This window comes from Opisthorchis viverrini, assembly GCF_000715545.1.
Source record: "Opisthorchis viverrini unplaced genomic scaffold opera_v5_311, whole genome shotgun sequence".
Classification (NCBI taxonomy): domain Eukaryota; kingdom Metazoa; phylum Platyhelminthes; class Trematoda; order Opisthorchiida; family Opisthorchiidae; genus Opisthorchis; species Opisthorchis viverrini.
In genome coordinates this window covers 140557-157551 of record NW_008751968.1, presented here as the reverse complement: position 1 = coordinate 157551, position 16995 = coordinate 140557, and the positions used below count along the sequence as shown (strand labels likewise).

The 16995-nt window shown below is 42.6% G+C and overlaps 1 protein-coding gene across 1 annotated transcript in view; it reads right to left on the bottom strand.

Moving 5' to 3' along the window:
* Window positions 1–16995, bottom strand: part of T265_09852 (hypothetical protein) — a gene marked incomplete at both ends in the record, with an annotated part of 92503 nt that overhangs the window by 14229 nt on the left and 61279 nt on the right. Inside the window, 3 exons of the mRNA XM_009176050.1 lie at window positions 7493–7522; window positions 10218–10291; window positions 10392–10875. Of these exons, the coding sequence (XP_009174314.1) occupies window positions 7493–7522; window positions 10218–10291; window positions 10392–10875 (588 nt within the window). The remainder of the gene's footprint in view (window positions 1–7492; window positions 7523–10217; window positions 10292–10391; window positions 10876–16995) is intronic.

Sequence of the window (16995 nt, the reverse complement as noted above, 5' to 3'; positions counted from 1 at the left end):
CTGCATTTCTAAGCTTCAAAAACCGGGTGCGATCTGGCAATGGATATGCGCGGTAGATTTTGTGGTTTCTTCGGCCGGGGAAGCACATAATTCCATGCTAAACATTTTGTCAGCGTCATTTTGCCAATGAATATTTAAACGTGGTATGGGTCTTCTTACGCCAAGGGTTCTCGTTTTCGAAGTCATGATTCGTCCTTCGGGCTCCGCTGAGGATATGAACCTGCCGTTGAATTTGAGCGGTTATTGTTGGAAATCAGCATGTTGCAATGTGTCAGTACAAGAAAAGCAGCTCACTTGTTAAATCATACTGTCACTTTTGTGTGCATCGGACTCGCCTTCGAATGGCGTGAGTTGATTACGCCTCTTTGCACCGTCTGACGTCATCTTCTGAAAAGTTCTGTTTTTGTCAACAGTGGGAAGGTAGTCAGTGCACATCCGAGTGCACTGGAGCTCGAGGCTTGCTAGCTTTATAACCCACGCGTGATTTCACATTGTGGTGTGATAGATGATGAACATGCGCACATCTGTCACATTCGGGTGATTATGCAAAATCTAGACACGTATTGTGGCAATACGGGGTATCACCGAATCTCACATGTCGTGCTACCACACCCGTTCTTTTGCGGTATAGCTGCGAGACACAGCCAATGGGGGAAACTTATCTTAGACCCCTCTGAGTGTATGATCAAAAGCCGTCATCTCAAAACCACAGCTGATGTAAACTTGTGTCCTTGAATCCACAACGAGTGAATTGGTCAACGAGTGTTTTGTTGTGCAACAGAGACTTCTATCGAGGTTATCTGATGTTAACAAAGAGACTCCGAGAAGTCTGTGCACGTGTGTGAATCACGTTCCAGGATAAAACATGTGACTAAACAACACATCACTTATCTCGTTGCAAGCATAATTGTGGATCTGACAATATTGAAAAAATGGTAGACTAAATGGCGTCCGAAATTGAATATTCAAATTGATCTCCTTGTTCACCTACTCAAAAATTGTAAGAAGTTCATAGTGAATAACTTCAGAAAAATGGTCTGCAGTTTCTCGAATGGATGCCAGCAAGCAGCGTTAGATCTGGTTGAATTACCACCACGAACAATTGCCATTTGAACACCCAAAATTTTCCCGAAACACAAGCTAGGACCAGTTGTACAAATCTTATGCAGTTGATAGTATTTATTCGAAGACTCACATCCTCTCTAGCCAGTTGCTGATTCTGTTGATTTATGGAGACCTACCGAAGAATGAGTCGCTGTGTAGAATCAGCACGATATGACTGCTAAATCATCTCATATTCATTCACGTTGCAAGTTTCCATTCAGATTCCCTGGAAGTGCTGTCATCCTTAAATGATATTGTAGGCTGGAAGTTAATTGTTTTCCTCTGCCTCACAATAAGGCGTCCGCATGAAAACTGATTGCGCAGTAGCGAAGCAACAGCGGCGAACACTGAGCTGACGTGGTGTTGATGATCACGATGATGATGATGATGATGATGATCGTGATAATGATGGTGATGCGGAATGAATGGGTCACTTGATTTTCCACATTTTCCAAAACCAGGGACCCGGTATATCAACTTGACGTCACTTAGGAAGTTCCAGCTGCACCAGAATTAGAGGTGAAACCGTGAACAAAGAAAAATTTTCAGAAATCTTGAGTCACACTTTGTTGATCATTATGGACCAGGTTTGTAGTGTATAACCTGGTCCGAGCTCCTTAGATTAGTACAACACATTATTTATTTAGCACCATCAATCAAACTGAGTAAATGCCTTTCGATTTAGATAGCAGTTCCATTGATGGTTGCAAAGTCTCCAAGTAATTTCGGAAGCAGCTGATAGCATTTTTTCGCCTTCATATTGCTTCCATTATTTCACTACCTATTTTGCAGTGGCATAGCCGCTTTTGTATGAATAAAGATGCAAAAACGCGCACATTTACGATTTCACGCAATACAACCGTGGTCACGTGCTCAATCTTTTGATCTGACTTCGTTCGCGCTAATAGCAGTCATTCGCGAGTACGATATTCTGAGTCAGGCATTTCTGATTATAATTAGAATCTAATAAATGTGGTAACACTGCAGAAGAGGATCCTGGCCAACCATGATTGGATTATTGTTTACCCGCTGACCCGGGCCAACGACGAACTTTTTAAGTAGAACAATTTTCAGAGAGTCTGACCCTTCTGACCTCTATATTATTGTATATTCAATCTGGCGTTATTAATTTCATTACTTTGCAACACACTCCTGGTAAAGTAAATCGTTGGTTAACCAGACCGCTACAAGCTCAACGGCTTCGTTCAACAACTCAGTGGGGGATGTGTGGATCAGCCGTACTGTCGACGTTTTCATCCTGGATGCAACATCCCAGCACTCATCATTGACACACGGATAGCCAAAGTCGGAAGATGTCACTTGTTACGGGGCGGTAATCAGCGAGTTCCAACCGCGTTGCATCGCGATTCAACTCGTTATCTAGACACAATTTAAATGGCAGTGTTTTGATTCCGGTTCACTGGCATTACCTGTGTTGTATGTAGGGCTTTGGTGCAGCTTGTCAAACATTTAGCGCACGTATAAAACTAAAGTTCCGATCGAAAGTAACCATTGGATAGGACCAGCCCTGTGCGTTATGGAGTTAATTGTTATCGACGTAATGCACTTTCGGTATTCAGTGTTAAACACTTATCAGATTTGGATCCTCTTCAGATGGGGTTTCAACATCAGGACAGGTTCCGTAAATATACTAATGTGGATGCGGTCGCATATTGGTTGATATCATGAGAAATACTTGGAAACTTTGTCGGATATTTCTTCCAAAAACCACGTGCTGTTTATGCTCGACAGCTGAGAATCATTATCTAACCGTTTCATTCTTACTGTGAATCATTACCAGTACGCCTCTCACAAAATTTCAGGCAGTTTCAAACGGAAACAGTAACGGCACTGCTGGTGGCTTCATCACTTAACAGTTTGGCCAACCATCGACATGGCTGGCTCTCTCCGACGAAGGGCTAAGCGCCACGGCTACCGACAATGAGATGGGAAAGGAAAACTCTCTCATGCACCTCCTTTATGAAAAACAGAATATACTTTTTCCTCTTGAACGCATCCTCTCGAACTTCCCTAGAAATTCACTGACTACCACGCGATCGCAAACGAATTCCGTAAATCAGGTCAACAAATTCCATCATAAACCGTCTTCCACTAGATCAAACTTCAGTTGCAAGAGTACAACATACTGTTCGCATTATCCTATCAGCATTATACACCGTTACGCATTTTCCCAATTTGAATGTCGCTTGCATATTACCGATTTACATTTACCTTAGTTAGGTTAGCCCTCTCCAAATGTATCACGTTTATTCCGGGGTTAGGCACTTAACTCTTTCCGGCCGCCGGCTTTCTTGAATTTTGAAGGCGTTCGCCAAGCGATCGTTAACGTAAAACGCACCCTGCCAGCGGCGGCCCGTTTCCTCGATTTCAGTCCACGCATTTCAGAATTCTGATGAATCTTCCACCTCACCTTGGTAACGCTTCTGAAATTTCCAAATTTGTGGAGCAGTAATGACGTACTTGTCATTGCAGTCCCTAATCGTTTTGTCTGAGTAATCAGTCTGACACTGGAGATTTCGTCCGAGTCCTAATCTGGAATGCTCGTCACCTAGTGGTACATCAAAAGAAAAATAGTATTTAAAAATCCCGGGGATAATTTCAAAGGAGTCTGCGACAAACAACTGGTGTAGGATGAACTACTTAATAGTGATTTGTTTCCTAATTGCCTCGGTTGTCTTATATCTCCACACCCGGCCAACGCAATAAGAACATCTTCACATTCAGTGCAATAAAGGAAAGCAAAAAGAGCAACTTAAAGAAGGGTATAAAACATGCCGTACTGGTTCATAAGAGGGTTAAATAGACAACATCATTACCAGACCTACACGTATTGTCATTCATCTAAATACGTTGATAAATTCACACATCTTTCGTTCCTGACAGCATAAATTAAAGGAAAAGGGAGCACCTCCCAATATAGTACTTTGTCAAAGCAACCCAACCGAAAGCCTGCCTCGGCTGATTTCTTTTGTGTGCAGCCAAGCAAACCAGATTAAAATGGGGTGTTTCCCGGATTGCTTGCCTCTGATGTTTCGCTTGTAAACCGCGCGATAACAGTTAATCCTCCGGTGCAACACATTCCTTACAAAAGAAAACTTGTTAACAGTTAAATAGCTGACTTCGCCAGACTAAAAATTACAGGGGAGAATAATTTGTTGTCTTCAGGTTATTTGTCGCCAGTGTCGAGCAGTCGGTAGAAACAACTAGCGAATGACGATGTATTTCGCGCTGGTATTATAAAGTGATCAGCCACTATATGTTACCTCGCGCCAAACAGTATTTAGTCTACATTTCACACAAAAATTTACATCGCAGTCTGTAGGTTGACATGTCTAGTCAACCGCGGAATGACTGTCCAGTACAAAGTGATTTTGTACGCTGGTCCCAAGAACACATCTGTGGAACGTGTAAAAAACTGTGAATCCATATCTACTGGATGGGGTTGATTCGCCTCTGACTTTTCCGTCTGCGTTTTCCCATCAATCGTAAGCTTTAATTGACATCACGTCGTACGCTATTCTGATGAAACACAGAAGGGAGAGACTGGTAATGCAGCAATCTTTTGTATAGACGTTTGTTTCAAGAACAGTCGTGGGGCTTTTTTCCTGTATGGACCATGTGGCCATCCGGCCTGTTTTGTCGCCGTTTTACTGGTCAGTTCCTAATCAGGTATTCTTCCTTCCATGTTACTTGGTTTCGACTGTATTTAACTTTCTGTGTGGTAACGCGCATGCGAGGCATCCAAATCTACTTCTTTGGAGTGACTTGATAATGGTGCGAGAAAGAAGTTGGTCGTGTCTCACGCACATAAACATAGACAAGTTGATGAATATAAAACAACAACAAGAGTACAGCTGCGGAAACGGACGGTTTCAAGTGACTTCTTGCCTGTCTGATGGTCAGAATAACGGACATCGTTTCAAGGGCTTTAGCTAAATATCCTATGAGGTTGCAATGGACGGTATGAGAACTTATTCAAGGTTAACAAAGATTAGTTAGGCAATATGTCTCTGCTGCGGCCAGGGTTAATACTGAGTGGAAATAGAGTGAAAAACACGAAGAGATAAACTGAAATTTCAGCAGTGTGTTTGAGTCACGCAGATGAACACCCTGTTTGTGTCAACTGACTGGCCAATGTTTATTTGTACAATAAATCTGATGTGCAATGGTACGTCAGATTTGTCAAGCATCCTGATGCGTCCACGGAGCCTGAAAATCCGGACGGTCTTTCTCCTTTATTCCTCCGAGTTTCACCGAACGATCTCTGAGCCCCTAGTTTGTCGAAAAACCACCGCATGTCTGGCTAAGATAGAAGAACCCAATATGGATAATTTGCCATTCAGTTTCTTTGGCAAGAAATTAACAAACGTTAACGCGTACATCAGACGCAGCTATTTTAAGTAGACTCAATGAAGGTTTAGGCCTTGTATCCGTCATTGCACAGCCCAATTAAATGGGCTGTACAGAGCTACCTCAGGGACCTGAAGACAGATAAATAACGGTAACTCAGCTTTGAAGTCAGTCCAGGCATGCAAACAAACGTTTCACCAACAGTGAGACCAAGGATCGAACATGTTCAATACAGGTTGCGACCGATGCTTATGACTGCTATCAAAGGAGCAGGAAAGTTAGCTGACACCATATTCACTCTAACGTACACCAACAAAATTCAGCAGTACTGTGAAAAAGTGCCAACTGTGCCTAACAGTGTGGATGCATCACGGCAGTGATGCACACTGCCGTTCGAGCTGATAATGGATCCGCGAATAAAAAAGGTATGTATGAGGTGTTGGTAACTATCTGGATAGCTGAGTTTTTGACATTTCGAAGCGTATTGATATAAACTTCTTTGAAGCTACGAGATAACACGCAAAAATTTTTCAACTACATAGCAGATAAGTGAAACAGCCTGTAAAATAAGATAAGAAACACGCAGAACTACTACCGGCTTCGCCCATCTTTGGGCTCAAATGGTGATCGCAGAGTCCGAATTTCCGTCAATCTTATGTTTTATTTGACCAATGCTCCCGCTTGAATGTGAATTTGGCTTTGACAGGAGATACAAATTAATCCAGCTGAAACTTGCCGATGTTGGTTTGCTTCAACTGTACGCTCAGTTCGATTAGTAGGTTGACGGAAATTCATGAGGTCGGCCAACATCATAAGCCACAAGGTAGTTAGAACTGGTCGTGAGCAGACAAAACCTTTTCAGCAACAGTATGATTAGTCCGATTAATGTTGTTAATCCTGCTGTGTTGATAATGATGTATTTGAAATTGTGACATGATAGGATAGGGCATGATAAGATAGGATACAAATTGGTTGAATACAATTTGTTTATGACGGCAGGTACAAATGAATCTACTTTAATCTCACCATTGATTGTTGGCTTCCAGTGGATGCTCAACTGGAAAACTAGATCGAGGGAAACTGGAGAGGCGGCATATCTGATTACCCAAAAAGGACTTGACTGGTCGTCAGTTCATTAAAAGCCTTCAGCATCCATATGAGTGGCACAGTTTATGATGCTAATTCTGCAGCGCGGATACTGGGGTGTTTAAAACAGTGACGATCGTCCATGGTAAGATGGATTTAGCTTGCAACAGCTATCGATTGTGAATGTGGAGGAAGAGAAGTCAATCGAGCATGTTTTACGAATTTCGGAATCCGTCGGGTTACTTGGCGTGCTAATAATCCGCAGCAGTTATATACGGTAGTCAACCGTAAAAGTAAGTGTCTGGGTTGTTTTTGGTTGAACATCATCCAACATTAGAACATGTGTAAAATCAGATTAATCAGTTTATTGCCCATGCGTTTTATGGGACTAGCTTTCGTGGGTTTATTCAACAGTTCTTTGAAACTGGTTGTCAGCTATTGAAACCAGGATACTTACTCAAGGTGAAGCAAGGATATTGATTGAAGCTGACCTGAGTTCTCCGTTATGAGCTAACATCTTAGCTTGTCTTTCTAATTTTTTACCGCACATATAGTTCCAGCTTGCTGGTGGTTGGACGTCGAGTGGTTCTTCGAACGTTCCTCACAACTGCACGTTTTCGGACAACAATACTATAAATTTCAGGCAAAATAGATGGCCAGATGTTTAACGAACATCGCAAGCTGCGTTGACCACGTGAACTGATTGGAAGCAGGGAAATTAACGTAAATGAACACAAAACCACTCAAATCAACACACCGAATTGTAAAGAACGGAGGCGAAATGAACTGATTTGAACTGACCTGATCTCAGCGTACATGAACTCAAATCGACTCAGTTCACCACAACTCAACCGAACAGAACTGAATTGAACAGAAATAAACTGCACTGAATTGACGTAAATGTGAATGAACTCAACCCAAATCCACGCACCAGAAGTGGAGTGAACTGAACTGAATCGATCTGAAATAAATGAACTCAAACAAAGCAAGTGTTCAGAGCGGAAATGAACTGAAGCGAACTGAACTGAACGGAACGGATCTAAACTGAACTGAAATGAATTGAACTCACCTGAACTGACCTCAATGTAAATGAACTCAACTCAGCTGGACAGAACTGAATTGAACTGAACTAAACTGCACTGAACTGATTCAAACGTGAATGAACTCAACTGAAATCTACTAAACCTGTCGTGGACTGAAATGAACTGAACTGATCTCAAAAAATGAACTCAAACAAATCAAGTGTCGAGAACGGCAATGAACAGAAGCGAACTAAACTGAACTGAACTGAACTGAACTGAACTGAAATGAACTGAACTGAACTGAACTGAACCAAAAACGTATTGGCTGACGCAGTCTACCACTTGAAAGAACTACTGGGACTGAACTAGCTTTTATAATATATTTTATGAACTGAACTGAACTGAACTGAAATGAACTGAACTGAACTGAACCTAAGTGAAGTGAAGTGAACTGAACTGAAAGGAACTGAACTGAGATGACCTGAATTGAACTGAACTCAGCTCAACTCAAAGCAGCTGAACTGAACTAACTTAAACTCAACTGAAATAAACTGAATTGAACCGATCTCAAAGTACATGAACACAAGTCAACACAAATATCCAGAACACAACTAAAAATCAGCTGAATTGAACGAAATTGATCTCAACGTAAATGAACTCAACCAAACTCAACTCACCAGAAAAACAACTGAACTTAACTGAATCGAACTGAACTGAATTGATATCATATTAATGGAACTCAATTCAAATCAAATTTTCAGAAGGGAACCGAACAGGATCGAAATGAACTGGACTGACCTGATATGAATTGAAATGAACTGAAATGTTTTGCGTTAACCATGTGGCCGCCATTCGGCCTGTGTTGTATCTTGGCGCTTCATTATTAGGTTCGTATGTATGTACTATTCCTGTCCCGGAAGTAGGTCTCCCCGTTGTGTTGCAGTGCAGTACCGTGCATGCGGTATATACGAATCTACTTCTTTGGAGTAACCTGCTTAACAATGCTGGACTAGATACATCTGTCTATGGCTTGGATTTGGTCCCGACGCATAGATCTGTTGGTGATTCTAATACAACAACTACGAGTTGGCAGTCTCTTAGTGAAGGATTGCAAAAATAGAAGATTCCAAACGGTTGCTTGCCAGTCTGTTTGTTAGACAAACTGACACCGTCCCAAGAACTTCAACTAACTATTCGATGAAGTTCTAACCTTATCCAAATTCTATGGGCCTAAGTTTGACAGCCTATCTCTAGTTCCGTGTGAGTGAACAAGCGAAAAACTGGAAATTGAGCAGTGTGTTTGAGTCAACAGGCAATCTGAAAAACGGTTTAATTGTTTCAATTAGCTGAACAATTTTCCTCTTCCTGTGCATCAATTGTGCAATCGGGCGTCACATTGATGAAGAGCCTGGGGATCTGGACGGTTTGCCTAATATTTTTCGCTTTTTACCGAATTATTTATGAGCCGCAGGTTTGAAGGAAAAACACAACCCATGTCTTGTAACGATAGCGAACACGATTTGGATCAGTTTCACTTCATATTATTTTGGCAGAATCACACAACAGGTTGCGTGTCTGTTATGAACAGACTTGTGGACGGACTCGATGAGGATTTCGTTCCCCTATGCGGCTTCGCACAACTGCATTAAATGAGCTGTGTGCTGACCAAGCTGGGGAACCTGAAGAATCTCAACTAGGAACTCAACCAAGGCATGCAAACAAAATATTCACCACGCATAAGAACGACTGAGGATCATACATTCCCAAAAACGTTTGGTGAAAACGACTATCAATGACCTCAAACAGGCTGCTGGGTGGATAATGAGGTGTATCGATGGGTGAACTGTGTACGCTGGTTGACCGTAACACGTGATTCAACATTGAATAATCATGCCGCTTAAGGGATCGGTCGCTCAGGATGTGGACAGTGGATGTCAGCTAACCAAGCCCACGTTTGTTTAATAATATCTTGAGAGCTTGAAAAAAGGCAAATGTTACAAATTATAAGTAAAGCCTTGTGAGAAGAGAGAATTGGCAACGTTGCAATGCCCTTACTGAAGCTTTTGAACGATTCTCGGGATGAACATTGGTCTATTATGCTTTGCGGATCCACTATAAATATTAAAATTGCCCCAGAATTAAATCTCTACAAAAAACAGTGTAGAAGTGCACACTATCGTCAGTCCAGATGCATGGACCCGGATGAGTACGACGGTGCAAGCAGCTGGGCATCCTTGTCCTTACAAGCAAGCTACCCACAGGTGCATCCGAACATTTCCCATCAATCCGTTCTAGAGGATACACCAGGCAGAAAGACAAAACTTCGAAACCAAGAAATCCACGGAAAGCAAAACAGAGATATTTATACGATATCTTCCGAGTTCATCAATTAAGTGGATCGCCTTGGGATCGTCTTTTCAACGCCTTGTTGCACCGGTGGTACAAGCTTGCTGTGGTTTGGACGTCGCTTTGTTCTCTAAATATTCCCAAAATATGTGCCTTGCTGAATGGAAATGCTGATAATTTTAAGCAGAATTGCACGCCAAATCTTGCTTAACTAAAATTCATAGGAGTGTTAAGCACACGGACCCTCCGTTAGACTAGTCCGTGTCAATTCCGAGGAAAATCAATCACCTGCCGTAGTTTTCGGTTCGGGCCTGCCGGTGGATCACTCATGCCAGGAAGGGCAAGTGGGCCTGCCCGGCGACCTGAACAAAAACAAACTCAACTCAACATAATTCAACTCAACTGAACATAACTGAACTGAAGCCATCTGAAATGAACTGAATTAGTATGGCCTTATCTGACCTGATCTAATGTGATCTGATCTGAACTGAACTGAACTGATCTGATCTGATCTGATCTGATCTGATCTGATCTGATCTGATCTGATCTGATCTGATCTGATCTGATCTGATCTGATCTGATCTGATCTGATCTGATCTGATCTGATCTGATCTGATCTGATCTGATCTGATCTGATCTGATCTGATCTGATCTGATCTGATCTGATCTGATCTGATCTGATCTGATCTGATCTGATCTGATCTGATCTGATCTGATCTGATCTGATCTGATCTGATCTGATCTGATCTGATCTGATCTGATCTGATCTGATCTGATCTGATCTGATCTGATCTGATCTGATCTGATCTGATCTGATCTGATCTGATCTGATCTGATCTGATCTGATCTGATCTGATCTGATCTGATCTGATCTGATCTGATCTGATCTGATCTGATCTGATCTGATCTGATCTGATCTGATCTGATCTGACGGATATCCAATAGACTATGAAGAAAAATACCTATACTGCAAGACTCTACACGTGCAAACATAACGTTGCCCAGTGGGCTTCAAGCGTGTGTCACGCTACCAATGAGTCGGGCATACAAATCACTTCCCTCAAGTGTGAATTCTTTTGCCTGTTCAGACCTGAAAATGTAGATGCGTCCAACGTGCGTTGCTGGAGAAGCCTTTACAAGCTCGTCTCGCATGTCAGTTGTCCGGGGTTCATCTCCGGCACGGCCATTGAAAGTGCGCTCCTGGTTCGCTCTAGTAAGAGCGAAACTCGATTCCAGTGTTCTTTCTTGGGTGTGGCATCACCGGGACATTTACGGAAGAAAAGAAGAATGACCGTTAAAACTAGCTTTGTGCGACTATGAACAAAAGTATAAGAAATTCCTTGCATATCTAAACAAACCACGTTGGATGTTTGGGTGGCTTCAAGAAATGGCTATAAAAATGCTGAGCCCATGACAGTTTACCTGATATCATGCGCCCGAACAACTTTTCCCCGCCACACAAACCGATTATTGCATGAAATAGCCCTACGTGGTTCAAAAAGTTACGTGTACAAGAAAAAGAAACTACAAATCCGAAGTTCACAGTTAAATTTTCGCCAAGCTGTTTCCTGTGCTTTCCCGGGTGCGGCCTCAATTAAGCCACGGGACGTCGAAAACAAACGCAACCAGGATGAGGATTTTCTGTCCGCAGCATTCAGTTGGAACCAGGGAGATCATCGAGTAACGTTTACTGTTAGCTGGTGCTCGTCAATGCTGATTGGCAGAAATGTTTTCCTAGACTACTCACTATTAAGGAAGAACTAGCCAAGATCACTTGCTTTCCCGGGTCAACGCAGATTGCTAACAAAATTCATCTTTCCGGATATCGTTTTTTGTTTGACTGGCACATCAATAAACTTTTCATGGATTTAGCTGAATATTTGAAACAGAGACTTAACACTCATACGTAGTTTGACGTCTTGAACACACGTAATCGCAACCGTTGATGAGGCAACGCACCCACTCCCGAAATACGTAGCATCTTCAGGTTAGCAGGAGATAATTTCTGTACACCGTTCAGGGTCAATGGAAGAAACCATGTTCAATCAAGAGCATAAAATGTAATCCTGGAATAATTCCAAATGCCGTCCGGCTTGTCAGCTAGACCGATAACTGTTCGCTATCTGCTTGCTTCGCAGTGCTCATGTACAGACCATCATCACACAGACCACCTGGTTGATTTGCTGTGCTCCTGTACATAGACCACCATCCACCAGTATGACAGTTTTACCGTCAGTTTCTGATCCAGCATCCGCACTTGTCCAAGAACCTAACGAAGAGCCCGATCTGAGTTGCAAATGGCGCAGTCCTTGATATTTGAAAGAACTAACAACATTTGTAATGTACTACTCATAAGGTTGTTGAAAATCCATCGACAACCCACGACCGGTTTCGCCCTTCTTCGGGCTCATCAGGTAGGCGCAGTCCCAGGGTTTTCGTCAACCTTATGTTCTACTTGAATCCAAGTTGCACGAAATTAGCGAGTATACACTCATCTGCAGACTAATTTGGTTCTTTCGAGAGACTCACCTGGAACCCAGCTGAATCTCTCGTTTTGATGTTCAAGCAGAACATAAGCTTGACGGAAACCCGGGGCCTGCGCCTACTTGATGAGCCCCAAGAAGTGCACAACCGGTCGTGGGCTGTCGATGGATTTTCAGCAACCTTATGAGTAGTACATTACAAATATACATGAATCGCAATATTTCAAATATCGTAGCGACTGAAACATGAGGCGGCCTGGTGCAGCACTTTCAGCTGCCTGAGAACATCATAAACGAGAGATTCAGCTGGGTTCCAGGTGAGTCTCTCGAAAGAACCAAATTAGTTTGCAGATGAGTGTATACTCGCTAACTGACAACATTATTATGTATGATTAAAGAAAGTCTTTTAACCACACAAACTATTGTTAACGAAGTACAAATACGTCGTTGGCCACTGATATGTAAACAAAAATGACGTTTTAGTTTGCCATGAAGAATGAATAAATGTCTGAATAGTTTAACTCAGCTAGCCAAAAACATCATGACGGCTCATTTAAAGGCGTCTGAAGGACGCAAGCTCAGAAGGGGAAATTTGACGGGCTGTGACATTTCCGCCAAATTTAGCGACAAGTGTGAATCGCGTGAAACCGAGCTCGAGTAGCCAATTATTCAATGTGAAATTACGAATTTGATGGTCTATATTGAGGTCATTCACAGGCCTTCGTTAACTGCCACTTGTCACAATTTTTGCATATTTGAAACAAACCAACTTGAGCGGCATCTTGGATGACAAAGTTGGTCGCAGCAAGTCTTGAATATGTGCAGTGTGTCACATTTTGCTGGGATGTTGAGCGTTCCTTCCAGTGAAGTGACTGGTACAATCGGTTCATAAACAAACAGCTTATTAAAATGGCATTGGAATATGGTGGGGACACTTGATTTATTTAACATATAATAGCGTAAGTAATGACTGTTGCAATAGTCAATTCGAAGTATCAAATATTGCGCCGAACACATACTGCTATTGCCCTTTCACTCTGGTGCATCTTCAGCGTACAATGACGTTGGAACCTTACAACTTGGAGACTTCCCATCGCCTGAAATAATTACAAAACAGACACCCATTAGTGCATTATCAACTAAGAGCGCGTCTTGTCCCATGCCATGAAGAACATGAAGGATGCGACTGAGTAATAAATATCACTTCCGGGACTGTTCCTCAAACACCAGTGTACACTACTCTTGAACACAGAAGCATAAATTTGAGCATCTAGGTTTGCTCATTCAGGTCAATAATGAAATTCAAATTCACACTGAATAAGCTTCTGCGGAATGTGTTATTCAGCATATCCGCCTTGCGCAGCAAAGCAGAACTTTCTCATTTGAGTGGATATTTCATCTTGTCCGTGATCAGCAGTGTGATTACCTGTGGCTTAGATAGCACACGGCGTCACTCCTCTCACAAAACCACACACCTGGCCAACCATTTACTGGCTGTTCGAGTGCGAACGTCACAGGTGGAAGCTTCAGTCATCGGGTGAATGGATTTCCCCTCTGATTTACGTGTCGTCCATTCACAGAGTTTTGCAATTTTCGTATCGTAGCAGACAAAGTTACAATGCACAACTCACCCAGCGCTATCGCTTGGTTATCCGGAAGGTGACAATGGCTAGGCTTGGATATCTAGATGACGGGACTGGCTCATTGCTCAACTTAGACTATGGAGCTGAACCCCTAATCAGGAATTTTCAACTTTGACAGTCACCAGTCAAAGATAACAAAACACTACTCTCATCTCGACAAGTACACTCACTATTCACCACAGTGTTTCTTTCCGCAAATGACTAAAGTGAATCTCTCCATGGCAATTTGCGACTGTAATTCATCACGTGACTATGAGTCGTCCTCTTTTTCACCTGCTGGCGCTGTTGATCTAGTGTACACTTTTTGCTGCCACTCTGCAAGCGAGTAAAAGTTAATGACAATGAAGGGCTATTTGAACCCGACAGATCAGCTTACGCACTTTCGAGAGGGATGCAATGTAGGCAAAACAATGGGACCAAAACCAGTGGTATGACAACCGAGATAGAGAACGACACATACCACTGGTAAACAAGTGAGCACTCCGCCGTTCCAGGACAACATGCATATTATACACATGTCAACGACTTGACGCTCTAGGGCCGTTATCATCATCGATATCGAAAACAGCGGGAAGCACTGGTGCTATACAACCATACAAGCATGCCAGGATTGTTTCCTTCCATCGCTGAACCTAATCTGGAGTGTCCTGAGATATTTTTCGACATCCAACCAATGGTTTCCTTGGTTTTTGGCCCCCGAAAGATCGTGATTGCTGAGTTTCCAGAAAGCTCCTTCATGCTTATGAACAAAATCGACGGCGATGGCGGTGTTGGTGGCGAGTAGTAAATTGCGGATTTAGATGTCCATGAAAGATTTATTACCAGTCGCACAAAACGTACCATACCATTGAAGGGAATCAATGCCGAGTACAGGGCCGGTCAGCGATATAACTGCTGAGCACGATACAAGCTAAATTAATCCAAAATTTAAACTTCCAACGTTGTTGCACCACATGTCCCACGTGTATACTAAGGTTCATGTTTGTGGATGTGCAAACCAGTTCAAGTTGACGGAACTGTTAAATACTACGTTGTTGGGTGAGCCACATAAAATATTCAATACCCGAATGACGTGCAAGACTCGGGTAGGTAAGCTGAGAAGCATACGTCTGCACCTCGCGCGAGCAAGAAGTTCCAGAAGCTCAAACCTCACCTTGAGCCGAGTGTCCACAGATATCTATAGTATTTGCTGACTCCCAAAGACACCTAAATGTCACCGGAGGATTTAGGCTTAATAAGGAAGTATGGCTCACTCATTGTGAATACACAAATTAAAAGTACAACCACTGGCTGCGGACTACCCCCGGACTACCTATCTGCAACTGACTAGTATATCTGCAATAACTGAACAATTCACATGATCTGAATCTGTAATCCAGGCATACGCGTTTGCGTTCCCTAGAAAAATATCGATTTACTTTCCCTTACAAAAAGCACCCCAGTGTTATTTATTCTCGTTGGATGACGCTGTCACAAGGACTACAGTTTTTGGCGTTAAGTCGGCAGAAAGTATAGACCGCTATGAGAGGAGCGTCAAAAAGTGAGGTTGATTATCGACGAATTGATACTGTGAATTACATTCCTTCATTGTAAGTCACGGACTGACAGAAATTGTGAAGCTGGAATAAGCTGAGAACTAGTACACTACTGAGATGGTCGTTGAAATCGCGTTGACATAACACGATGGTTTTCACGCTTCTTGGGGCCGCTCAGTAAAGCACGGTACTGGAACTTTCGCCGACCCTTATCACTTCTTGGAAACAGCCCGGAGAGAACTTGTCAAACACTTTTAGCTGGATTCGTTTGGGTCGGCACGTCAAAACCAAATAAATACGTAATGGTGTAATCTGAAATTTTCATGGAATAAACTACTCAAAATAAACGACTGACGTGACCAGTCAAAGGTAGTCACGTCACTAGCATTAATCCTGTTGGAAACAAGTGTGATATCCACCTAGCAATGGTGGATATCACACGGGGACACCAAACACAGGACTTGTACAGTTTTTATAATGGTTTCTCCCGCTCAGATGAATCTAGTTCCGCAGCATAAAGAAGCAATAATCGAGGAACCCCGAATTTTGCGCAAACAAGGGCTACACACTTCTTGCATTGAGACAGGCACTACCTACATTATAGGATAGCGAAGAAAAAAATAATGAACCACGCCTGAATCGTCGTTTTTCGCACTGGCCAGTGCGGTATTTTAACTACATATGAGGGACATTACGGATGCTATTTCAAAGGATTTTTCCGTGATGCGGCTAAAAAATTACCCTAAGTACTGCTCATAGCTGAAGGCAGAACATCGCGGAACATTGAGCCGGAGGAGATGGCCCCTATATACAGCACCATTTTTTGTATATTTTTTCGGATGCATGTAGGCGAGGGTATCGTCCAACTCCCTGGCACAGAGCTGTCTCAAAACAGGAGAGAGTATACTCGTGAGCTCGAGATACCAAACAATTCAAACGTGATATTACAGACCAGATGGCCCGGGTTCCACACTTAGCTTCAGCATTTCGATTTTGACTGTATGGACCTTGGAAGTATGGCAACTACTGGGAATTGTATGGACCTTGGAAGTATGGCAACTACTGAGAACCCGTTCTTTCATTTGGATGGATTGGCCGCTGGGCAATAAATGGGTGGTATAGCTTAAAGATTATTGAGTTTATGGAAACACTGTTCACCAGTGAAGCCAATCTACAATAAAGGACGGGAAATCAGTGTGCAGCATTTACATCCTAACTGAAAATCATTAACAGTGGGCAACTTAAAAAAGCAGGATTAAAGCGAATGAAAAAGGTTCTGGCACTATTGCGATGTTGTGACGGAGACACTGGTTCTTACCGCAGTGTGACGCACATTGAGGCTGGTAGTTTCAGCAATTCGCTTCAGGCGATTGTCCAGCAATGTGATTAGCTATCACTAAAGCGG